Below are 21,872 nucleotides of genomic sequence, written 5' to 3'. Positions count from 1 at the left end.
TTCTAGGCAAATATGTGTCCGTGTTCAAAACAAAAAATGGCCCTGCCCACCCGTGGTTGTGTATTTGGTCTTCATACAAACACAATTGCTCTCTGCATTCGAGCGTCACAAAGAGCGTCATGGTACGTAAGGCTAATAATAAAACCTGATTATGGCCCAGTGTGAAGTTCTAGAAGCTCCCTCTGCCCGCCCCCTGGAAATGCGACTGCTCTGTTTTGGGGGCGTCTACGTCAGAGGGGGGACTTTCTGTGTGAATCTGGCAACCCGGGAGGATCCCAGCCGGCGTAGCTAGTTTCCTTCTTCACTCAGCTGAACGTCCGCAGGAGGTAGCCGGCTCCCAAGCATCATGTCGAAAGTCCCGGACACGAAGCTCTACGACATCCTTGGCGTCTCGCCGTCGGCCTCTGAAAATGAACTAAAAAAGGTGAGGACGTTACATGTTAAAATACCGAACCGGCGATGTAGGTCACCTGTAAAATGGGCCTAAGGAACCGCTTACCCGAAACGAGCTAGCTAGCTAGCCGGCTGGCTGGCTAACTCGCTAGCTGGCTCATTCGCTCGCTAGGTAGCTTGTCAACTAAGCGAGATAACTGCGAAGTAAAATGCACGATATTTCCCACCGTGATGGTGGAACACATTTCAGTGTTCTCTCTGCGGAATAGCGGACCAGACACTATTTTATTCAGACACTGGACAAAAAATACTGTCTGCTGAACGTTAAAAGAAAACTCAAGTGACCACGAGTGTCGTAGCTCACCGGATATTAGACGATGCATTTCAGGAAATAGTCGTCGCCATATCGCTCTGTAAACGTCGGACAAAGTAAATATACCAATACAATACACTGTTTTGTGCCCTTGCTTTTGAGTATATTTCTCATTTTTCTTAAATAATCCTAACATTAATGGATTATAGACAGGAATGTAATTGAATATAATCGTTGAATAGTATGGTCAAACGTCATGCATCTCTTTATTAAAATCACTCGTGCTTTGACGAAAAAATCTAAAAAAACAAAACAGTGATACCACCTGAAGACTGCTGTCGTTCTACTCGTAACATTGTTAATTCATAACTCCTCTGAGTCATTTGATTATTTCACAAGATCAAAAGAGATGCTGTCACATTGTCAAAAGAATGGTGTATTTTTTCTGGTGGAGCACATGAGAGGAAATGTCAAGATGGCTGGCGCTTTCAAAGGCAGTAATGCTCCTGCTGTTGTCCAAATATATTTGACTGCAGGTCCATGACTTGATGCCTCAGCCTCTTTAGAAACATAGCTGTTACCCGACTGAGATCAAGGCTCTGGTTTGTTCTTTCTTTTAGTATATTATCAACTTCTGTGCCACTCTTGGTTTATTACAGGCCTACCGCAAATTGGCTAAAGAGTACCATCCAGACAAGAACCCGGATGCTGGCGACAAGGTATGAAATGCTTAGTGGTGGCGAGAAAAATAAGGCACTAATTGTATTCTTAGCTAAGTAATAATAATTACTTAAACGCGGTATCGGATTTTTTTTCAGACTACATCCAAACTTTCAGAGTTGAGTACTCATAGAGAAACAATACATTCAAGTGGCCGCTCCTGTTCTTGTATCCAGCAGCGTCAAGAGCGAACATGCATCCCCCTCTTCATTAAAACGACTACTCCGGCAAAGGAGATAGAGAAGATGGTGTGGGAGTCACCATATTTCTTGAAAAATATTGAAGTGTATGGTAAAAAAATAAATTGCGGATTGCCGCGCTCTGGCAGACTCTTCAAGCAGCGGAGGTCATGTGTAAACAGAGCTAAGCAAGCTACACAAATCGCATCTGTGAAGCCTCTACGAGTGATTTGGAACAAGAACTGACGAGAAATTACTATGCTCAGGAGTGTTGCGTTTTATTAATCCCTTAAACTTGGCTACCTGCTCAGATTCTCCACTCTTGAAAGCAACTATACTTGAGGCTAACCGCGCTCAATGTGAAGTGACATGTATCATTCCTGCTGATAGCGTATCGGACGCTATCTGTATTTGATTTACCCCAGGCCGCAATATTGGTATCAGATTGGGAGTAAAAAATTAAAAAAGGCATGGCCGTTCGTTCTCACACTTCTGTCAGCTGCCTGAAGCATTCACTCCACAGGCCGGCCCACGATTGTCGTGCTGGCTGACCACTGAAGCGAGCCTCCACTTTGAATCCCTTTAAAGTGAATGACCGTCGTGCAGTTTGTGATTTATAATTTTTTTTTTAGACCGTGAACTTCAATGTTTTTCAATAAATATGGTGACTCCCAGACCGTCTTCTATCTCCTTTTACGCCAGTGGTTGTTTGGATCACGTGGGCTATGCATGTTCGCTCTCGACGCTGCCGGAGACAAGAACAGGAGCGGATTCTCGAATGGACTGCTTGTCTATGACTGCTAATACTCGAGATTTTAGATGTAGTCCGATTAAAATCCGATAACTGTTTTTTGGGCTGATATCGGACTGCAATCTTGATACAAATATCAGATTGGGACACCCCTAATATTTTTATATTAGGTTTTTGATTGAGGCTAAAACTTTGACATGGCAACTAACAAACAAAAATCTGTCCCTTTGTGTATTTAATTTTGTCACCCAGTTTAAAGAGATCAGTTTTGCATATGAAGTACTGACAACCCCAGAGAAGAAAGAGCTCTACGACCGCTATGGAGAACAGGGACTACGCGAGGGCGGAGGTGGTGGGCCCGGCATGGACGATATCTTCTCTCACATTTTCGGCGGAGGACTCTTTGGGTTCATGGGGGGACAGGGCAGAGGACGCAACGGAGGACGGAGGCGAGGCGAAGACATGGTGCACCCGCTGAAGTAATTGACCTCTGAAAAGGGACACATTATGGAAAATTGACTTATTAATTGCTTGTACATAAGTAATCTGGTCTCTGAAGTGCCAGGGCACATTACAAACACACAATTCTCTACCCTTGACTTGGTAGCTGGTTGAAGATATGACATTCCAAATGTGAATGACAACATTGTGTTGTTGAATACTGATGGGTTTTCTTTTCCCCCTGCCATAGAGTTTCACTTGAAGACCTCTACAATGGTAAAACTACTAAACTCCAGCTAAGCAAGAACGTCCTTTGTGGTGTATGCAATGGGTGAGTCTTTTGTACTTTTACAGTATGACGAAAGTACACCACATGGACAGTGCTGACATTCTGCCATTTGCCATCCAGTCAGGGGGGCAAAGCGGGCGCAGTGCAGAAGTGTGTGGCATGCAGAGGACTAGGTATGAGGGTGGTGATTCGACAGCTGGCCCCTGGTATGGTCCAACAGGTGCAGTCAGTCTGTACAGACTGCAAAGGAGAGGGTAATGTGACTGGAAACAATTCACACAATTTTGTGTGTGGGATCAAAAACTAATCATCTCAAATCTTGTCCACATGTTGTGTTTGTGCAGGCGAGGTCATCAGCGAGAAAGATCGCTGTAAAAAGTGTGAAGGTCATAAGGTGAGTAAGGAAACAAAGCTGCTGGAGGTGCACGTGGACAAAGGCATGAGACATGGACAGAAGATCACCTTCACTGGGGAAGCTGATCAAGCCCCGGGTGTGGAACCTGGAGACATTGTCCTCGTTCTGCAGGAGAAAGAACACGAGGTAGGGAAAGAAAAACGCTTCAAGAAAGAAATGCATGAGCTCATTATAGAATTCGAGCCCCAATTTTAATTTATTTTTATTGTCCATCTCAGGAATTCCGCCGAGAAGGCAATGACCTTCATATGGTGCAGCGCATTGGCCTGGTCGAGGCTCTGTGTGGCTTCCAGATGACTCTCTCACATCTGGATGGACGGCAGCTCCTTGTCAAGTACCCACCTGGCAAAGTTATAGAACCAGGTACATATGCCTATTTAGCAGTGCAGCAATATCAACTTAAGAGTTACAAAACTCCTATTGGCCTTTGTTTATTTTATTTTTTTTTTTAATGTGGAGCTGTGTCAAGTTTTGTTGGATGCACAGATTTGTAGATTAGCCATCACCGTTAGCTCCTGATAAGCAACACATACTCGAATGTTCACAAAACATGTCAACAAAGGATGGTGGGGTTTTGTTTGTTTGTCTCCTTGTGCACAGATCTGCTACTTGTCGAGTGTAGTTTGATAAAGTGGTGCCTCCGCGAGTGAAAAATATATTAATGCACTTAAAAAGTTTTATTTTTTTGTCTTTGTGGGTGTTCTTGTACACTTTCATGTTCGCTATTTTACTGGGCACAACAAGTCTACTGTAGTTGAGGTGAGCAGTGGCTCATTTGCATGAAATAGCCCCTCAGCTAGGGTGTTTGAAGCGTATATATGCGGTTTTAAATTGTGACAAATAGTTGGGGGATTTATAACATGTCTCTTTGAATTTTACAACCGGCTTAGTGTTTTTTTTAATTTTATTTAATTTGGATTTGAGTATCAAAATGAACACTTGACTGCACTTGAAGAAGCCACTAGGTGTCAGCAACTTCAACATAATCATACTTAGGGCTGGGCGATATGACCTCAAATCAATATCGCGATAAATTGGGCAATTTTACCTCTAACGATAAATGCCCGATAAATTCCCCCTGAGGACCAAAATCAAAATAAATGCAGGAAATGCATATTAACTGCTTTTTTTTATTGACCAACTGGTACACATTACTTTCAATGAAAAATAGAAGTACAAAAATCATTTGAATAAACATTCAAAATAGCTTGCTTTGCATGACTTCAACAATGTCACAAAGAACGGGAGAAAAAGGGTACCTCTCACAAAATCTTTTTATGTAAATATATTGTGCCGAGATGCGTAATGCCATTTGCAAAGGCCTAGATTTGTGTAAAGGTATCTTGTAAACAATATAAATAATGCAATGTGCAAAGGCGCTAGTCGCCTGTAAACAAAATGCTAAATAAAATGAAAAAAATGGCAATGGAATGCCAATGCCAAATAAACGCGTGTGCTTCATCAGGAAAATGTGCTGTCTCGAGTACTCCGGTGCGCAGTCGCCACTTGTCGTCTATGTCATGCACATTCAGGCTCAAACAGGGATCCATGTTGCGACTCGACCACAAGTCGGATGTGGATGCAAAATGCTCGACATGTCGCGGCTCCCGTCCCGATGTTGTCCGTATCGGGAAGTGCTGTTTGCGGTAAATATTTTCGTACCTCTTGTCAGCTACGTTCATGAGGCGTTTAAATCCTGTGCGCTCCACTGTAACTAGAGGAGCTCTATCTTTAGCTATGTGCTAGGCTATCGCGTCCACCACAGAGACGTTCTTTCGTATGGTGTCGCCTCCGTGATGGGCTGTTGTCACTTGTCCAACCTTGCTTCTCACTTTGAACTTTTAGCACAAGCTCCAAGTCAACAGCATGGTTGTGTTGTGGGTGGTGAAAAAGAAAAGGTTGGACGCGCTGTTTCAGGTGCTTACGACGCACTTTGTAGTTCATGTTCTTTTGCTCAAAGATTGTCTTTATGGAACCCAAAACATTTCCAAACGACAGATGTCCAATTTCTTTTCGGGACAAGCGCGACAGGAACAATTTCAACTAACGTTACTTCGTCTGCAGCCGTGTCAGCCGCTTCAGGATTTGAATCGCCAGCTACGAACGCGTCTTCTGTTTACATTCTTCTCCAGCGCATGAGTCACGTGACGACATGCGCTGGAGCCGTCTTAAAGAGGCATGAACATCTCCGCAGACAGAAAAGACTTTTCTTTTTCTTTTTCTTTTTTAGACACCGAATTTACCGACATGGGCAAAATGATGTCGGTCATTCTAATACATTTCGGTAACGGTAAATTTTCGGTTTATCGCCCAGCCCTAATCATACTCATATGTTGTTTGAAGTTGTCAGCATGCTATCAAGTACAGTAAATCCTTCCTATTATTAGTGGTTAAGGGAAAAAGTCCTACCAATAGTTGATGTCCCCCTAAAATGTTTTTAATTGCTTAAGTATTGCAGCATTGCCCTGAAAAAATAAATGCGTTACGGGTTACTTGATGCTCCTCTATTTTTTTTTTTTTGTTCAAATACTTTTTCAGTGTGTTTTAAAACTCTTTTGCATATGGGAGGGCTGAACCTATTTTTAAAAACATGTTTTCATATGGGCTTTCTCTATTGTGGTTTTTCATCAAACGTGGGTGGGTCTGGAACGGATCCCCAATGTAAGCGAGCATTTTTTTCCGTATTGTGCTTCTTGTGTTCGGATAAATAGTCTTGTTTTGTTGTGTCTCGCTGTTTCTCAGGCTGCATTCGCGTGGTTAAGGGAGAGGGAATGCCACAGTACAGAAACCCCTTTGAGAAGGGCGACCTCTACATCAAGTTTGACGTGCAGTTCCCAGAGAACAACTGGATTAGCACCGAAAAGCTAAACGTGAGTCACATTGTCGAGACAAGTTATAAAAGCATCAACGCCGATAATGATCAAAATTCACTCTGACAGGAGCTGGAGTGCCTGCTGCCGAGCCGTGCCGAGGATCCCCTCATTTCCGCCGACGCCGAAGAAGTGGACCTGACGGATTTCGACAGCAGTCAAGGGTCGGGCGGGGGCGCCAGGAGAGAAGCCTACAACGACAGCTCCGATGAGGAGGGCGGCCATCACGGGCCGGGGGTGCAATGCGCACACCAATAGAGACGACATTGATGCGTGTTTACATGCATCATTCCTCCAGCCACACTGTTACAACACCATTCAAGACTTGACACATACATGCACATTTCTCTCCTGTCACGGAGACACACCCAACGCACACACTTGCACCCTCCTCAGTTCTATGGTGCCCATAAGAGATGCTGGAGTCTGGTGATCATTTTGTGTTTCATGGACAGTAGTGCTCAACAAAGCCTCAGGCCAAAACTTGACTCAGACCTCCGTGTCGGCTGTTTTCTCTGACAAACAGCAGTTGGTCTCGTGTAAAAAGAAAAAAAACCCCAAAAAAACAATATTGTCAAATAGTGTACATGGTCTCGTGTAATCTATCACACACAAGCATGCTGCTTACTTGCTGATGACGTCCAACCTGGGTCCACACACACAGACACACACAGACGTCAAGCCTGAAGATTCCACACAGCCTCATCCTCAGCCATGATTTTACAAAATGGTCCCCCGTGCTGTCACCTCGCTAGTAGATGACAAAGTCCTGAATTGTAGTACCTATTTTTGAAGTTTTATGTTTAAGTGTTTTATGAGACCACTCAACCTAATCTGTGAACTGTGTGTGTGCAATGCAGTGGCCCGTCAAGTCGGAGCTGCTTTGGAATGTTCTGGCTTTCTCAGGCAATCGCTACCGCTGCCTTGTTTAAGTTAACATAACGCGAGCGGATGCTGTCAAACTGTTGAATGTTTGCCAACAAATCTCCCACAACAAAGTCGACAGCTCTCAACTCAAAGACCGTACGTATCCTAATAGTGTGACAAACTCGCGTTACTACAAATTTCCCTCCCAAACCTTATTGACGCATTTTGTTGTGCCACTGAAACAGCACGTTCTATGATACCAATCTTTTAGCGGCGGACATTATATGGTAAAAACTTGACGGCGCTTCAGTGTGTACATTTGGTTGCAGACTACAGGAAGTTGTCATTGATCAAGTGGTATAACTGTTAATGCTTATGTTTGTCCCGATAATTAAACTGTATAATAAACAATCTGCAAGTCCACCATTGTTTACATATGAAGAGTTTAATTTTCAAATGAGAATTGCACATACAGGTGCTGCATGTTTTGCTTCTCATTCTAAGCCATTGTCTTGGTCCAGCGCGTCTTCAGTTCCTCTGTTTTTGAGCTGCACTGGAGCCAGAAGTTCCTTGAAGCCTGCGGTGTTCCTTTCGAAAGAAAAGCCCACAAAATGTCGACGTTTACTAAAAGCTGCTCGATATTTGACTTTGAGGTGAGGTTTTAGGTTGAAACGAATTCACTGGAATTCGTTGTCAGGCTGTCAAACACAAGTATGATGAGGATGCCTTTAAATTCCAGTTGGAATTGAAGCAGGAGATAAATGGATGAATGACCAGGTTTTTTTTTTTTGTCATTGAGGTCATTTGAGAGCATCAAGTTTTGCAGCAAGTGTTAAAACGTTAAACTGACATTCATTCGAATGCTAAGAGGTCAAATTAAGTTGACCTGAAAAGGTTATAGTGCCTTTTTTTGTTGATCCTGAAGTGCCCCCAGAAAGCCTCATCCCCCCCCAATTTTGTGACATACTACCTTTTTCTTCTGGACTGCATGATAAAAGAGCGTTCCCTTCTAAGCTGCTCCAGTTGTTCTCTGACCAGCATCTTCTGCTGACTCTTGTCCTCCGAAAGAACAACAAATGCATTCATTTGCTCTGTTGTGTACTCGTCGTTCCAATATTGTAAACGTCCTTACTTGTGGTATGTCTTTACCGAGGTGTCGCATCCTTTCTCTGTGCTTAGGCCCAAATAAATCCTCATTTGCCTTCCTGCTCTGGATGATGGACAGACGTTCCTGGACCTAAAGCAAGAAAGGTCCTCCTCATTCCCGCCGTTGCGAGCTTAATCCCTTTCTCTTACCCTGAGTTGCTGTCTGTCTCTGTCCCTCTGCTGCTTCCTCTCCACCCGGAGGTGCACGTCCACCAGTTTACGCATGGTCTTCTCTCTCTCCACGACAGAGACGGGTTCTTTTGGTTGCATGCCCTCCCTTGATGCCATATTCTCATATTTGCTGCGATAGCCCTGCAGGGGTAGAAACGGAAGGAGACTTGTGAAAATGGAATCATTCAAAGTTTGGAGGTACCTCAGGTCAAACGTCTTTGTCCAACCTGTACAATTACGTGCAATAATAAAATGAAGTACTCTAAAACGGACACCTTGGCATGGTGCCCTATAGTCTTAACAATTAATCCTCACGCTGTCCTTGCCACATTGCTTAAAAGTAGAAAGTGGACCTTTCCGAAAACAAGCTACGAACGGGTAATAACACATTTGCGTGTGTCTTGGCTGGATTGCCGTTACGAAGTGTGGTGTCAGCCACTGCCGAGTCCTCTTTTAAACATCTCTCAGTTGGTGCAAAAAAACTGCTGCTCCCCACTTGACTGGAACACGAAAGAGGAAACACTTAACTCCTCTTATTGCCTCCTTTACTGGCTGCATGTGCATTTTCAAGTTCATTTTAAGATTGTGCTATTTTCAAATCGCTAAATGATCTTTCGCCACCTCACCTATCTAAACTACTTCATCTGCACCTTCGTGCCTCGCGCCTCAGGTCAGCTGACATGCCGCTCCTGGGGTGCTGCCTTAAACATATTTTTCCCCCCTTTGGTTTTCAGCACGTGAGAACATACTGTAGCCTGTGCGGTGGGGTCACATGCTCTCAGGTCCTTCACGATGTTGCTATCCCCCTCGGTTGTCTTCATATCCAGTGAGCCAGTTAAGGCCTGCTGTCCACACACAAACTTTGTGTGCTTGTCATTTTCTTTGGCTGGATCCTCCAACTTGCACTAGTGAACCAAAAAGGAACTGAATGACAAACAGCAGTATTTTATGGTGCGTGTGACATGATCACATGAGCACCTCTGGTTGGCCGCAGCGTTGCTCAGCAGGTTGAACTTGGTTTAACTCTCCTTCACGTCTCTCTCGGGCTGTGTGTTCGGCCTCACCAAAGGGCTGCGTTTGGACGTCCACATCATGTCCCGTGTTCTCTTTAAAACGCATGCTCCAAGCCAGAGTGATCAGCGAGTCCTGTTCCTCACAGTTTTTCATGTCATTGTCTTGATCCTCATCATCGTGTCCTCCTCCTCCATCAACTTTACTAACTGTATCCGGAACGCACAAAACCTCCAAATAGGGCAGACCTCCCAGTGTCACGCCACAGCCTGGAAGGAGTAAATGCGTATCAACCTCATGGAGTCACTCACAGGACAGTTTATTGGGTACACCACTTTCTAATCAGAACAACAATGAACAAACCCCAAAACTGACTGGAATGTGAACGTTAACCCAATTTCTGGCCTGACACCCTTGGCGTGAAGCCTGAGCGCTAATTTGAAATTCCATCAATTGCAAATCCTATTATTTTGGCGGTACCTGCGCAGACGCCCTGTTTATCAGGTATGTCCTCCGTTTGGACTCGATCAGGTTGTGTGCTGATTGTGTCAGCTGCCGTCTGTGATTGACGCGGAGCGGCTGTGAAGTTCTGGGCCTCTGCAGGACTGGACTGATGCGGGACTTGCTCCTGGCTGCTCAATTTAGCGTATGAAGTCGATGAAAGGGCATCGGGATTGAGGAGTTGGAGCAGGTTGTTGTGCAGGTGTTGCGCTTGGATTTTGGACTGGTACTCTTGTCTCAGCGCTTGGTGATGCAAATTCTTAAACCAAGTCAAATTCTTGAGTCACTTTTTTGTCACTCGATTGGATGACGTCATCTCTTGCGTTACCTCATCCAACAGTGCCAGAAGAAATGAAGACGTTTGCCTCCCCTGGATTTCCAGGAGGTCGACCAGGAGGACCAAGGTGGCTCGTTCCATTTGGTGTTTGGACCACTCCGAAGGGGGTCTTTGGATGTCACACTGGGCTTGATTCTCACCGTTGGAGCAGATTTGTTGCAGCCTCTTTATGCAACCTATAAGACAACAAAGATGACTTCTTTTCACGAGTGAGCTGTGCAAAGCAGTTAAAAGTAATCTGAATATGTACACAGTACTTGTTTTAAGAGAATCTTTCAGAGCTGGTCTTTGTACGTCCTCCAAAGTGATTCCACGCAAAAGGCGGACCAGCTGCTTTCTCTCCTGCTGCTGCGTCAGCACCAATAACTGCAGTAACGACTGTAATTGGAGTTAAAAAATTCTATTTAAGATACAACATGCAACGCAAGAGGCCGGATACATACACACCTAAACATTTATTGGACGACATTCCTATCCAAAATTGAATTCCAAATTCTAACCCTAGCCATCATGATGACTTAAAATCTCGTCTTGATGACTTTAAATCACATCATGATGATTTGTCTCATCTTGTCATTTTTTTTCTGGCTGGGGGCCACTAATACACCCTCATAATATTAAGTGATACAAGTAGGACTGTTCATCTTTTAAGGCCTCTACACACCAATCCGACGGAAACGTCCATCCATCCATCCATCTTCCGTACCGCTTCTCCTCACTAGGGTCACGGGGGGTGCTGGAGCCTATCCCAGCTATCTTCGGGCAGTAGGCGGGGGACGGAAACGTTTAAAATTGGTTTTAAAAAAAAAACTAAATGTGAAAACATTCTGATATTTTTGGGCAAAATCTTAACCCTGGCACGAAAGCCCAACCCGGATGAAAGAATCATATTTTGGAAACCAACTCAAAACCCTCAGTTAAAACCTTAACTTGGGCCTCCCATTGAAATCTTAAGCCTAACTTGATAGCCCAGGTTGAAAGCCTAACACTGGCCCAAAATTGTTATGTTCTGGAATATTGGGCAGTACCTGCTGTGATAATTGTGAGTCGTCATCTTTCATGTGTTCATGTATGTCGTCATCACAGCGCAGTAATGCGGCAGCCTGCTCTTCTCTGCATGGACTGTGAACATGCGGCCTGCAGAGACGCAGAATCAATTTGGGTCATGTCGAAATTGCAATAGTTCATCTCACCAGGTGTGCCAGGATTGTCTGACGGCCAAATAGGCATCGTAGGCTGTTTTTTCTCTTTGAGCAACGAGTGTTGCTGAGCGAATGTACAAACACAACAGTCTCGCATTTTTCATGTCCAGCCTACAAAGGCACAAGAGACGACACTGAATCATTCAAAAAGGTATAAAAATGTTTACGAATTGTTTGTACCTCTCCGCTAAGGCTGTCAGTTCTTCCTTCTCTTGTTGACGACACGCGTTTAATTTATATAAGAGAGAAACTGCAGTGAAGCACTCCTTTCTGGACTCAGGACAAGTTCTGGAGGACAATAATGTTTAAATTCATATATTTAAATTAAATTCCAACATTAGTTGGGGTTGTATATTGCAAGAATAAATTCAAAGTTCTTTGAGAAACAAATACTAAACAGATGACTGCTATTTGAAGGGGATTGGGTCAGGGCCCGCTAATGGTGAAAATAAAATGTGGCTAATTGATGCTCATCATCAATGCATACACCATAAAAGTCTGCCAATAAGCATTTTAATAATTAGATTTTTTTTATTTTCCACAGAAAATGGCGATTGGTTCCCTCTAGACAACCAAATAAATAAATCAATTAATTTATGTAACTGTATTATTTTGCATTAAAAACAACTGTCATACAGAATGGTGAAGAAATATGTATTAGTAATAAGATTTTTGTTTAAAAAAACAGTATGATGAGAAAACATTTCACATCATGAAATTACTTCTATTGTGATTTAAAAAAACAAAACAGGATAAAAAACTGTTAATTATCCAATAAAAATGGTATAATTTTACCAGAAAATGTAAAACTGCAAAAATAAAATCGCAGTATAAAAAAGAAGAAAAAAGATGCCAAATTTAAAATGCCATTCTACTTGTATTGCAGTTTTTTTTTTTATGTTTTAAAAAGTGAACCTGTATGTTGTGAACGCCCCCGGCAGCTCAGCCAAAGCGATCATGTCGTCAGACGCCAAAGCTTCCTCTGCGAGCTCCTCAAGCCAAAGTTCTTCATGATGACGTCGCCATGGCGTCAGAGACTCCCACACATGCACACCTGTGACATCACCCCCCCCCCCCCCAAAAAAAAAAGTGGAGTTCCAAATAGTTTTTTTTCAAAACTGCTTGTTGAACATGTCCTTACTGTAGTATTTCTGCAGCATGTCAGCATAAAGCAAACGAGTCACCACGTCGTATTTGACTTCGTTCAAGAAGACGACATCTGAACCGGACGCCAAGCCCCAAGTTTCACCTGCGGCCAATCGCGTTTGAACTGGACAGGGACAGGCCAGTATGCTTTGCACGCCTTCTGTCACCAGTCTAAACTCACACGAGCACACACGAGATCGTCAAACTTTGATTAACACAGAGAGTTGTTTGTTTGTATTGAAATGTGTGCTTTTGTTGGACAACTTCACTGCACTCCACTGTCAGCTGTTCCTAATATTTTGACCTTCTTACCTGGCCCAGCTCTGTCTGGCTGCCTTGTGGAGATGCCGGATTCCTCTCATGTCTTCTTCCCCCTGTGTCTTCCCCTGCATTGTTGAGGAACATACACTTGGGTGATACACGTTACGCCACATCGCTCAGTAAACATTATTAATAATAACTTCTTATTAATATTCCATAGAGTGCTGTTACCTGTGTGATTCGGTGTGGGCACTTGCGCACAGTGGCGTCAGTGACGACTGGAGTGATGCATGCATGTGGCTTGTCCAGATGTCCTGCGTTAAGCTGCTGCACTTCCCAGTATAATTGAACACAATCATGAGCGCCCCAACTTGTAGTTCAAGATTATTGCTTGGTTCATGTTTTTGGTTTGTGCTCCAAGCCAAAATTTGAGCAAACATCAAATATGCTGGCAGTTCAACACAGTCAAACACACAAATGCAAAATGACAACACATGAAAGGAGTTACTGTCGGCCGCATCTGTACGAGTAAATTGAGTGATGAGTTTGTTGAAAGGATGCATTCAACTCGTTAGTCAAGTTAGCACTGTGTTTACCTTTTCCTTCTTCTCCTTCAATCTCCTCATTTCGATGAGAACATCCAAAATGCACTCACCAATGCAGGACCATTCACTGTCACTTTGTGAAAGCTAATACAGAGCGAAAGTTTAACGTTACTAAAGTCAGTATTTTAGGAGGAAAAAAACGTAAAAGCAACTTTATGAGATAGTCATGTTGCAAATGCTCGTCACATAATGCCTGATGTTGATAAACTCATTGCGAAGATGTGAAGTGGTTCTCAGAAATCATAAAAATTTAATATTTTCATCATTTGTTTAATTCTTCAGACTGAAATTAAGTTAAGTAAAACCTTCAAATGTGATTATTTTGTAATGGAAACGTAATTGTAATATTATGAAGTAACATCAGAATTGTACTAGGAAAAACACTAGAATAAATGAATGTATAAAATAATAAATTAGCGGTTTTATTAGTGTTTTAATAAAGATATGTAGAATAAAATTACAAATTTTCTTGTAAAAAGAATAATTTATCATTGTGAAATATATTTGCATCTATGCAAGAGTAAAGTTGTAATTTTATGAGGAAAAAATATGAATATTGTAAAAACATTCACAATTCTCTGACAAAAAGCATATTACAAAAATAAAGTTGCAATGTAATGAGGACATTATTGTATATTATGAGATTTATTATGAGGAAAAAAAAAGGTACTATCGCAAAAATAAATGGAGAATTCTATGAGAAAGTATATATATGAAGAAAAGGTATTTGTATTTTTATTTGAGAAAAAAAATGTAAAATTAAGAATAACAGGAATAATTGAATGAAGTGCCGATATTGCTTCCTCTTTCTTTTACTAAATAAGCCTAGTTTTGTTCTCTTTCTCATCCAAATGCAACATTTACCTTCTTCACCGCCATGCGCACTTCATCCTCGCTGCAGGCGTCACAAAACGCTTTACGGTGGAGGCTACTCGCGTCCTCGCAGGAGAACTCGTCTTCTTGGCTCACACCCATCGACTGCTGCACAGCAGCCATGCAACCTCACGAACAACAGCAAGATGGAACCTCATTGAACGAGTCCCATTAAAAGTCTCCTTCAACTGTTCCATGATGCCCCACCTGCAGGCCTATGAATTATACAAGCTGTTGCTATGGTTACCGCAGTCACCAAGAGGACAGCAGGATCAAGTGACAAATACAGCGCATCAGGGCTTTATGTTTTCGTTCTTTCAGCCTGATTTCAAAGTTGACTTTTCCCTCACAATTTACATACAAGAACTTTCATGAGAGCTTGAAGTTATTTTTTCTAATGAAGTATGGATTAAAAAATAATCTTTTGCTCATAGGTGTTGACGACATTTGTTGCTGCACCTCACAACCTCAAACTAAGAACATTTTGTAAAACAGTTCAATGATCTAAATGTATCTCAAACAAAAACTGTGTGATTGTATGCGTGTAGTGGAATTAAAATAATTCGTACTAACATTGGACATTATTAGTAAGAGCTTTATTCATTACCCCCCCAAAAAACCTGAGATCATGTGACTTTGCACAGTGCTTGAAGAACATGTATGTCCATTTGGAACACAGTACATCAAAATATTTTACGAAAAAAATTTTCAGAAAAAAAAAAACTAGAGGCGAATGTTCAAGTGAAACTACTACGCCTTGTGGTCAAAGATAGTACTGCATGTCACTGTTGAAGGGGGGACAGCACGGTGAGGTTGTGGTTGGCGCGTCTGCCTCACAGTTTGGAAGTTCGGGGGTTTGAATTTCGGCTCTGGAAGTGGAGTTTCTAGCTTTCTCCTACATTCCAAAAACAAAAATCATGTTGGCTTCACTGAAGACTCCAAATCATTTAGCTGTGAATGGTTGTTTGTTGATTGGGCCATCTCCAGCTGCGACACGTCACGACTGATTGCCGTGGATGATCTTGGGGCACTTGCTGGGATTGATGCAGTAGTTATTGTGCAGCACCAAGCCGGCGGGGCACTGGCAGCCTGGCACGCAGGGCTTGAAGCAGTGGCTCTCCAGCACGCCAAGCGGCGCGCCCACGTTCAAGCAGGTGACAGGGCACGGTGGGCCGCACTCGTCAAACACGAAGCCCCTCTCCACCGGGCACCTCACCGCTGCAGACATCCAGAATTATTATTATTATTATTCATTCATTTAAGTACAATACATCTGATCGTGTTTAGCAGCATCCAGATGAATGTATTGCTTGTGTTTAATAAAATAATACATGTGAAGAAGTCCTTGAAAAAAATAATCGCATATTAAATCACAAGATTGAGGGCAGACTCAGTTTCTTCTTGGGTAAAAATGTATTTTTCTTCCCACAACCAAACACTCCACAGTCTCAAAATGGAGGGCAGCAAAAAGCAGAGTGTTGCAGAAAAGTGGAGACTGAGGAGTTGTTGGTTAGTTTTTCAGAGTGTGGTGAGGGGAAACACATTTTTACGCGAGTGGAGACTGAGGGCTCTTCTATTAACACAATTGAAGACTCCACAGTCTCCACTTTCTTGCAGGACTCCGTCTGCCCTGAAAGTGGGGTACTTAAATCGGTGGAAACGTAGGGGAGTGTCTCATAAAGAACATTACATTTTCTGAGCATTGAAAAGAAACCCTTTTTTTTTCTCAGAGACAGAGGACAAAAAGAAAATGGAGCACTGCAAATAAGAAGAGACTTTGGAGTAGTTCCTTTTGAAATTGGAGAGGTGGGGGAAAAAAGGGGAGAAGGAGTGCCTTTTGTATTTCGTTCTCAATATATTGTAGCCGTCATACCCAAGAGGAGACTAAGGGCAGCAAGGAAATGGACTGCAGCAGCAAAATGGAGACTGTTGGAGTTGTCATTATTTCCAGTGGATGTTTCTTGTATTTACTTTTCAGCATATAGTATTTGGATTTTATCCCCTGAGGGCAGCGATACTTCTTTCAGGGCTTAGTTCCTTGCTGCCCCCGTTCTCCTCTCGGATAATAATCTAATCTCCTGTGTCTGTATTTTTGAGCCCCGCATTTCCAGGACTAAAATTAGCGGCTCCGTACTCCCCACTTTGCAGTACTGCTGCATTTTCAAGCTCCTCAGTCTCCTGTCGGATAAGAACGTCCCAAGCAAGTGACAAGTAAATACACCAGACACCCCCTGCTTGCTCTGCTTTTGGCGGCCGAGCCTTGCGACTCACCGCACAGCGAGGGTCCCCTCCACTGCAGGACCACACCGGCCTCACGACACTCTCCGGCGTAGGCCTCCAAGGCGTCACACAGGCACTCGTCGGTGTTGGCCCCACAGGCGCACAGATCGTAGACGCAAGCGGCGTACCAGGGCTCGGGGGGCACCACGCGATGGCACGGCCTGAATGCCGCCGTCTTGAGGACCTTGCAGCGCGCGTTGGCGCTTTTGCGGGCATGGTAGCCCGCCTCCTTGCAGGGGTCCACGTCCTCGCCCGGGCGACACGATGTCCGGGAGTAACTTCCGTTTGTAACCTGAGTAACACAATCATGCATTTGTTGAACAGCTTCGATGGTACATATGTACAAACGGAATCATGAACAATTGGAAAATGCAAAAAAAATTGCATTGTAGGCATTCTGTTTTTGATTGTTGCACTTTGGTTTCTGTTGTCTTGGTTTGCAGTTTTCTTTAAAACGAAAACATTTTTGACACAGGAAAGGGAATAAGCATATTTAAAAAAAAATGGGTAAATCCCCTCAATTATAATTTTTTTAAGGAAAAACTAATTTTGTTAAAAAAAAAACAAGAAACATATTTTACCATAACTTTTTGAGATACCCTTAGTTTGCACCCCTACTTTGAAACCCTAACCAGAGATTGAAATCCTAACCCTAGAACGGGTTTGAAACTATGGTTAGGGCTTCAACCTAGAGTTAGGGTTTCAAAGTAGGGTTTAAATATATGGTTAGGGTTTCAATCTAGGGTTAAGGTTACAAAATCGGGGTTCAGACTAGGGTTCGGGTTTCAATCTAGGGTTAGGGTTTCAAACTAGAGTTAGGGTTTCAATTAGGGGTTCAATCTAGGGTTAGGATAAACCCTAGTTTGAAACAGTAACCCTCGATTGAAATCCTAACCAAAGATTGAAACCCTAATCATTGTTTCAAACCCGACTTTGAAACCCTAATCCTGGCTTGAAACCCTAATCATTGATTTTAACCCTACTTTGAAAGCAAAAAGTTGTCAGTCAGCCAATCTTTCCTATATTGTTTGAAATTGTTATTTTGTTTTTACCCTCCAGCTGTTGCCAAAGTCGGCTTCCGACAGGCTTATCTGTCCGCTGGGCATGCGCAGGTCATCCTGGTGGTAGTTGTTGAAGTTCCCACACAGGCCGCAGGTGACTCCCTTGTAAGAGCCCGGAACGCTCACCTCCAGGTGGGAACGGCCATTCCACTGCACCTGGATACGATACGAGAGCGTAATGATTACTTTGCGGATCGTCTCCAAATAGAACACAAGCAGACCTTGATGCCGATGTTGCTGTTGAGCAGGATGGTGTTGGCCTTTCGTTCCACGTAGATGAACGGTTCTCTGAGGAACGGCAATACCACCGTCTCGTCGTCTACCTGAGGAGCACCGTTGGGCAAGACAATCACGTGACTCAGCGAGATTTACTTCAATACAATTAACGACTTGACTGGATCCGCTTGAAATTTAGTCAAGACCCAACTTGGACATTCACTTAGCACTTGATACGTGAAGGCTCCAGACTAACTTTCACTATAATAAAAGCATTCGAATCAAAGAATTATTTTTTTCTTGTTATACTGCCCTGTTTAAAGCTAATGACAACCCAATTGGAGTTTACAGAAAAACTAGGCAACACTACAAAAAGAATTACTCACATTGTATATTTAAGTACAAGACATGTTTTGTATTAGAAACATCAATTATGGTTTTTAATTTTTTATATTAATTTGGATGTTTTTATTGTACAGCACTTTGAGCTGCATTTTATGTATGAAAAGTGCTGTATATATAAAATTTGATCTGATTTGATTTGATCACCAGAGCTAATGCTAGCAGTCAATGTAAAATCCCATTGACAGGCTAACAGAAAATTACCATCAAGTTCCAGGAGTGGTATTCCAATAATAACGAATATTTACACACAAGCGCTGTAGGAACACATACAGAAAAGTAATATAACGATCCAAAAAAAAAAGAAATCTTCCTTATCTGAAAAAAATAGTTATCATAATAAATCTCAATCGCAACTTTGTAATTTTACTCTTCTTAACGTGTGTACTCCATGCAAGATCGGCACCACATTGCCCTGATGAGGCAATGCCGTGCACAGCAACAGTATTTTATTTAAAATTTTATATCTTTTCTATTGCTATTGTCTTAATATTTTATTATTTTAATTTGTTTCGAATTTATTTTCTGGTTCTTTGAATGTGTATTTAAAGTTGAGTTTTGATAGTTGTATAAATACTATGCTTTGATATCAATGAATAATTGTGTTTATTGGCTGTTATTTCAATATCAATCAAATTAATCATGATTAACATTTTTTTTCCATAATACCCCAAGCCCTGGTGTGAACTGTTTAAAATTGTGGAATAAAAGGTATGAAATGTCTCCTCTGAGAGGTTGAAGGGATGGTGTTTCCCTTTCTTTGTATCGTTTCCACACAAACCTTTACAAGCCAGTCCTGCAGCAGCTGCACTGTGACATCACCGATGAAGACGGTCACCTCTTTGGTCCAAGACACTCCTGGACGGCCACGATCATCGTTCGTGGCATGGATACTTGAAAAGCAGAGAAAGGATGTCATCAAAGTGTCACACGCTTTTCCCGTGGCCACGGTGACCCTCTGACCTGAAGTCTCCGCCTTGGCAGTCCTGCGCCAGAACGTAGGTGCACGACCCCTGAAAGTGCAGCATGCGCCCGTCGAAGGTGCGGTAGTGAGGGTCGCCAAACGCGATGCATGTGGCCGGTCGGGGGATACAGTGAGGGCAGCATAAGCCTGGGACCACCGATGGCATCTCGTCCTAACGCACACACGCACGCATGCACACACACAAAGTGGAGTTGTGATGAGGTGTGAGAGATGTGCCTAATGAGTGCCTAGTAAACCCTTTTCAATGTGCAGTCACCATAATGTTCTATTCATGTTTATTTATTTTTTTTAAATGGACAAATATTTTAAAATATTAATTTTTATACACGTGGGTTGTTTTGTGTGTAGTTTTTTTTTTTTTTTTTAAGAAAAAATTAATAAACAGTTGAGTCAACCCTCCCAAAGTAGCAAAATGTCATATTTTATTTATGTTTAATTCCTAAAATTAATATTTCAAATGATGCTTTTCACTTGGACGTTATGGGTTTTGAGGTTTTTAGTATTAAAAAAAAAGTTTTTTAATTCACTTCATCTTATAATAAACTCAAGCTGATTTGTATTTGTATGTTTTATTAAATTTTTGTTGCAAACATTTTGAAATTATGCTTTTTAGTTCGTTATGAGATTTTAAATCAAGATGCCTTTTTTAAGGAAAAAAATAATCCAATTAGGGATTGACTCTAATACAAAATAATCCAGTTGCGATTTTTTAAATACTATGATATTTTATGAAACACACATGGAAAAAAAAAAAAAAAAGGATAGACATTTTAAAATTTTGATTAGCACTTTGTCATTACGTGTTTTTGTATGTAGAAATTCTTTAGGGGAAAAAAACCACTTTTTTTGATTCATGCAGTAAAGCCCCACCCTCATATAAATATATATAAAATATTCAGAAAATATAATCCATCCATCCATTATCTGAGCCGGTTATCCTCGGGAGGGACACGGGGGCGCTGGAGCCTGTCCTAGCTGTCTTGTCATTTGGGGTATTTGTGCATTTTTTTTTATTTTTTTTTTTACGAGAAATGAATTTAATACATTGTTGGACTCATCCCAATATAAATTAAGCACTTAGCAGCTCTCCAATCACCATGACAATGTTTGTGCTGTTGGTCCCTAACCTAACCTCGGGAAAAGCGAGGCTTCAATGTCTTGTCGTGGTACTGACCGTATCGCATTTGAGGGGAGGGCAGCGTTCACTGTGACAGTGCACATCTCCGGACACGCAAGTGCAGCCGGTGCACTCGTCCACCTGCCATTGCTCGTGAGACTGGTACACAGTGCCCTGGTGCACACATGACACGCCCCAGTCTACAACACACACAAAAACAAAGAGTTACAGCCAGCAAACATACTCGCAAGATGGCCGGTTGTGTTACCTTGACATTCATGGCAGCATTTCCCGACAACCTTCACTTGTTTCTGACCATCGGGACAAGGCGCGGATGAACACTCCTCGATGCTGCACTCAATGTAGCCCAACTAAATAACATGGGCACACACAAAGATTGAAAAAAAAAATTCTGCAACCCTATACAACGTAGGACTTACATTACAGGAGCAAGTGACACAGTCGTCATCGCTGTCCGTCCAGCTGTTGCCGCTCGCCACGCGTCGGTTCTGACCCTCGATCACACACTCTGCACAGGAAGTCATGGTCATTTGAAACACCTCTTTGACAAAAGTGTCAAAAAACACGGAGGAGGTTTGCAATCACGTCACCTTTACACACAGGGCAACACGAGTCTGGAGGGGTGAACTGCTCACTGAGAGGGCAAGTTAGTGGGGGGCAGCCTCGATGCAGGCAAGTCCATGTTAGATCCTACACAACACACACGCACGAACACTGCAAAAATGATGTCAAAACATTCACATTTTGTTGTGTTGCATTACCCTGCACTGGCAGGTGAAACAGGGGTCGTCTGTAGCCAACACCTCATTGCCGATCAGCGTAGAAGTGCAGTTACTCAGAGGCTCTGGATACACAAACAAATATACGTGCACATGCATGCAAGGTGGCAAAAAAAAAAAGCATGTGAATCTAACCCGGATTTCTGCATAAATTGATCCTAAAATGTGATTTGATTTTCAGCAAGTCACTCCAATACACACATATAGCAAATGCATTTTCTCCCAAAATACGACAGCAGACGTTTGTTTGACATTTTAGTCAGTGTGTTAGTCTTGGCCTACATAAACTCCTAGCTGGTATTTTCATTTTGTATTCTTTTGCCAAGAAACAGCTGGAAGCGCATCAGCGACTGTAGCTCTTTTTACAGTACAGTATTGCATAAGCATTATCTTAATTACTTTTTGATTTTTTTTACTTCATTCAACATAACATTTAGATATTGTGTTTATAATACGTCTAAATGGTTTTGGTTGAAGAAAACTTTTGAGACTTAGCTGAAGACCAGATGACATTTTTATG

The 21,872-nt window shown here is 42.4% G+C and overlaps 3 protein-coding genes across 11 annotated transcripts in view; 1 reads left to right on the top strand and 2 right to left on the bottom strand.

Moving 5' to 3' along the window:
* Window positions 1-180: 180 nt before the first annotated feature.
* On the top strand, window positions 181-7,661 carry dnaja2b (DnaJ heat shock protein family (Hsp40) member A2b). Its single transcript, XM_088299543.1, has 9 exons — window positions 181-424; window positions 1,366-1,425; window positions 2,609-2,835; window positions 3,048-3,128; window positions 3,207-3,340; window positions 3,431-3,627; window positions 3,720-3,864; window positions 6,244-6,371; window positions 6,441-7,661. The coding sequence occupies exons 1-9, from the start codon at window positions 347-349 to the stop codon at window positions 6,627-6,629; spliced, it is 1,239 nt and encodes a 412-aa protein (XP_088155669.1). The 5' UTR covers window positions 181-346; the 3' UTR covers window positions 6,630-7,661.
* A 9-nt stretch (window positions 7,662-7,670) lies between these two features.
* On the bottom strand, window positions 7,671-14,654 carry LOC148335189 (uncharacterized). Of its 7 annotated transcripts, none has more exons than XM_088299533.1 (18): window positions 14,483-14,654; window positions 13,610-13,702; window positions 13,245-13,345; window positions 13,065-13,160; window positions 12,748-12,923; window positions 12,522-12,660; window positions 11,787-11,894; window positions 11,598-11,717; window positions 11,433-11,541; window positions 10,662-10,782; window positions 10,396-10,580; window positions 10,047-10,326; window positions 9,534-9,835; window positions 9,305-9,460; window positions 8,535-8,696; window positions 8,371-8,475; window positions 8,209-8,297; window positions 7,671-7,826 (listed from the first exon to the last, which is right to left on the bottom strand). In XM_088299533.1, exons 1-18 carry the CDS (start codon window positions 14,612-14,614, stop codon window positions 7,733-7,735), a joined length of 2,568 nt encoding a protein of 855 aa, XP_088155659.1. In that variant the 5' UTR covers window positions 14,615-14,654; the 3' UTR covers window positions 7,671-7,732. The 7 variants fall into 7 exon arrangements, with proteins under 7 accessions (XP_088155659.1, XP_088155660.1, XP_088155661.1 ...); XM_088299534.1 differs by having other exon boundaries at window positions 8,209-8,291; XM_088299535.1 differs by having other exon boundaries at window positions 13,065-13,138; window positions 13,245-13,340.
* Window positions 14,655-15,072: 418 nt separating this feature from the next.
* kcp (kielin cysteine rich BMP regulator) overlaps window positions 15,073-21,872 on the bottom strand; it is a 30,198-nt gene continuing 23,398 nt past the window's right edge. For 2 of the 3 annotated variants that reach the window (XM_088299550.1, XM_088299551.1), the window contains exons 36-46: window positions 21,335-21,417; window positions 21,164-21,263; window positions 20,993-21,081; window positions 20,821-20,923; window positions 20,610-20,752; window positions 19,414-19,586; window positions 19,232-19,343; window positions 18,054-18,155; window positions 17,824-17,988; window positions 16,763-17,063; window positions 15,073-15,709 (exon numbers count right to left, since the gene is read on the bottom strand). In XM_088299550.1, the coding sequence (XP_088155676.1) occupies window positions 15,489-15,709; window positions 16,763-17,063; window positions 17,824-17,988; window positions 18,054-18,155; window positions 19,232-19,343; window positions 19,414-19,586; window positions 20,610-20,752; window positions 20,821-20,923; window positions 20,993-21,081; window positions 21,164-21,263; window positions 21,335-21,417 (1,592 nt within the window). In that variant the 3' untranslated portion in view covers window positions 15,073-15,488. Of the gene's footprint in view, window positions 15,710-16,762; window positions 17,064-17,823; window positions 17,989-18,053; window positions 18,156-19,231; window positions 19,587-20,609; window positions 20,753-20,820; window positions 20,924-20,992; window positions 21,082-21,163; window positions 21,264-21,334; window positions 21,418-21,872 lie in introns of those variants that run through there. The other variant, XM_088299552.1, reaches the window with a different exon arrangement.

This window comes from Idiotropiscis lumnitzeri, chromosome 6, assembly GCF_059441095.1.
Source record: "Idiotropiscis lumnitzeri isolate Australia: NSW breed Sydney's pygmy pipehorse chromosome 6, RoL_Ilum_1.0, whole genome shotgun sequence".
Classification (NCBI taxonomy): Eukaryota; Metazoa; Chordata; class Actinopteri; order Syngnathiformes; family Syngnathidae; genus Idiotropiscis; species Idiotropiscis lumnitzeri.
This window is presented reverse-complemented; position numbering and strand designations above follow the sequence as displayed.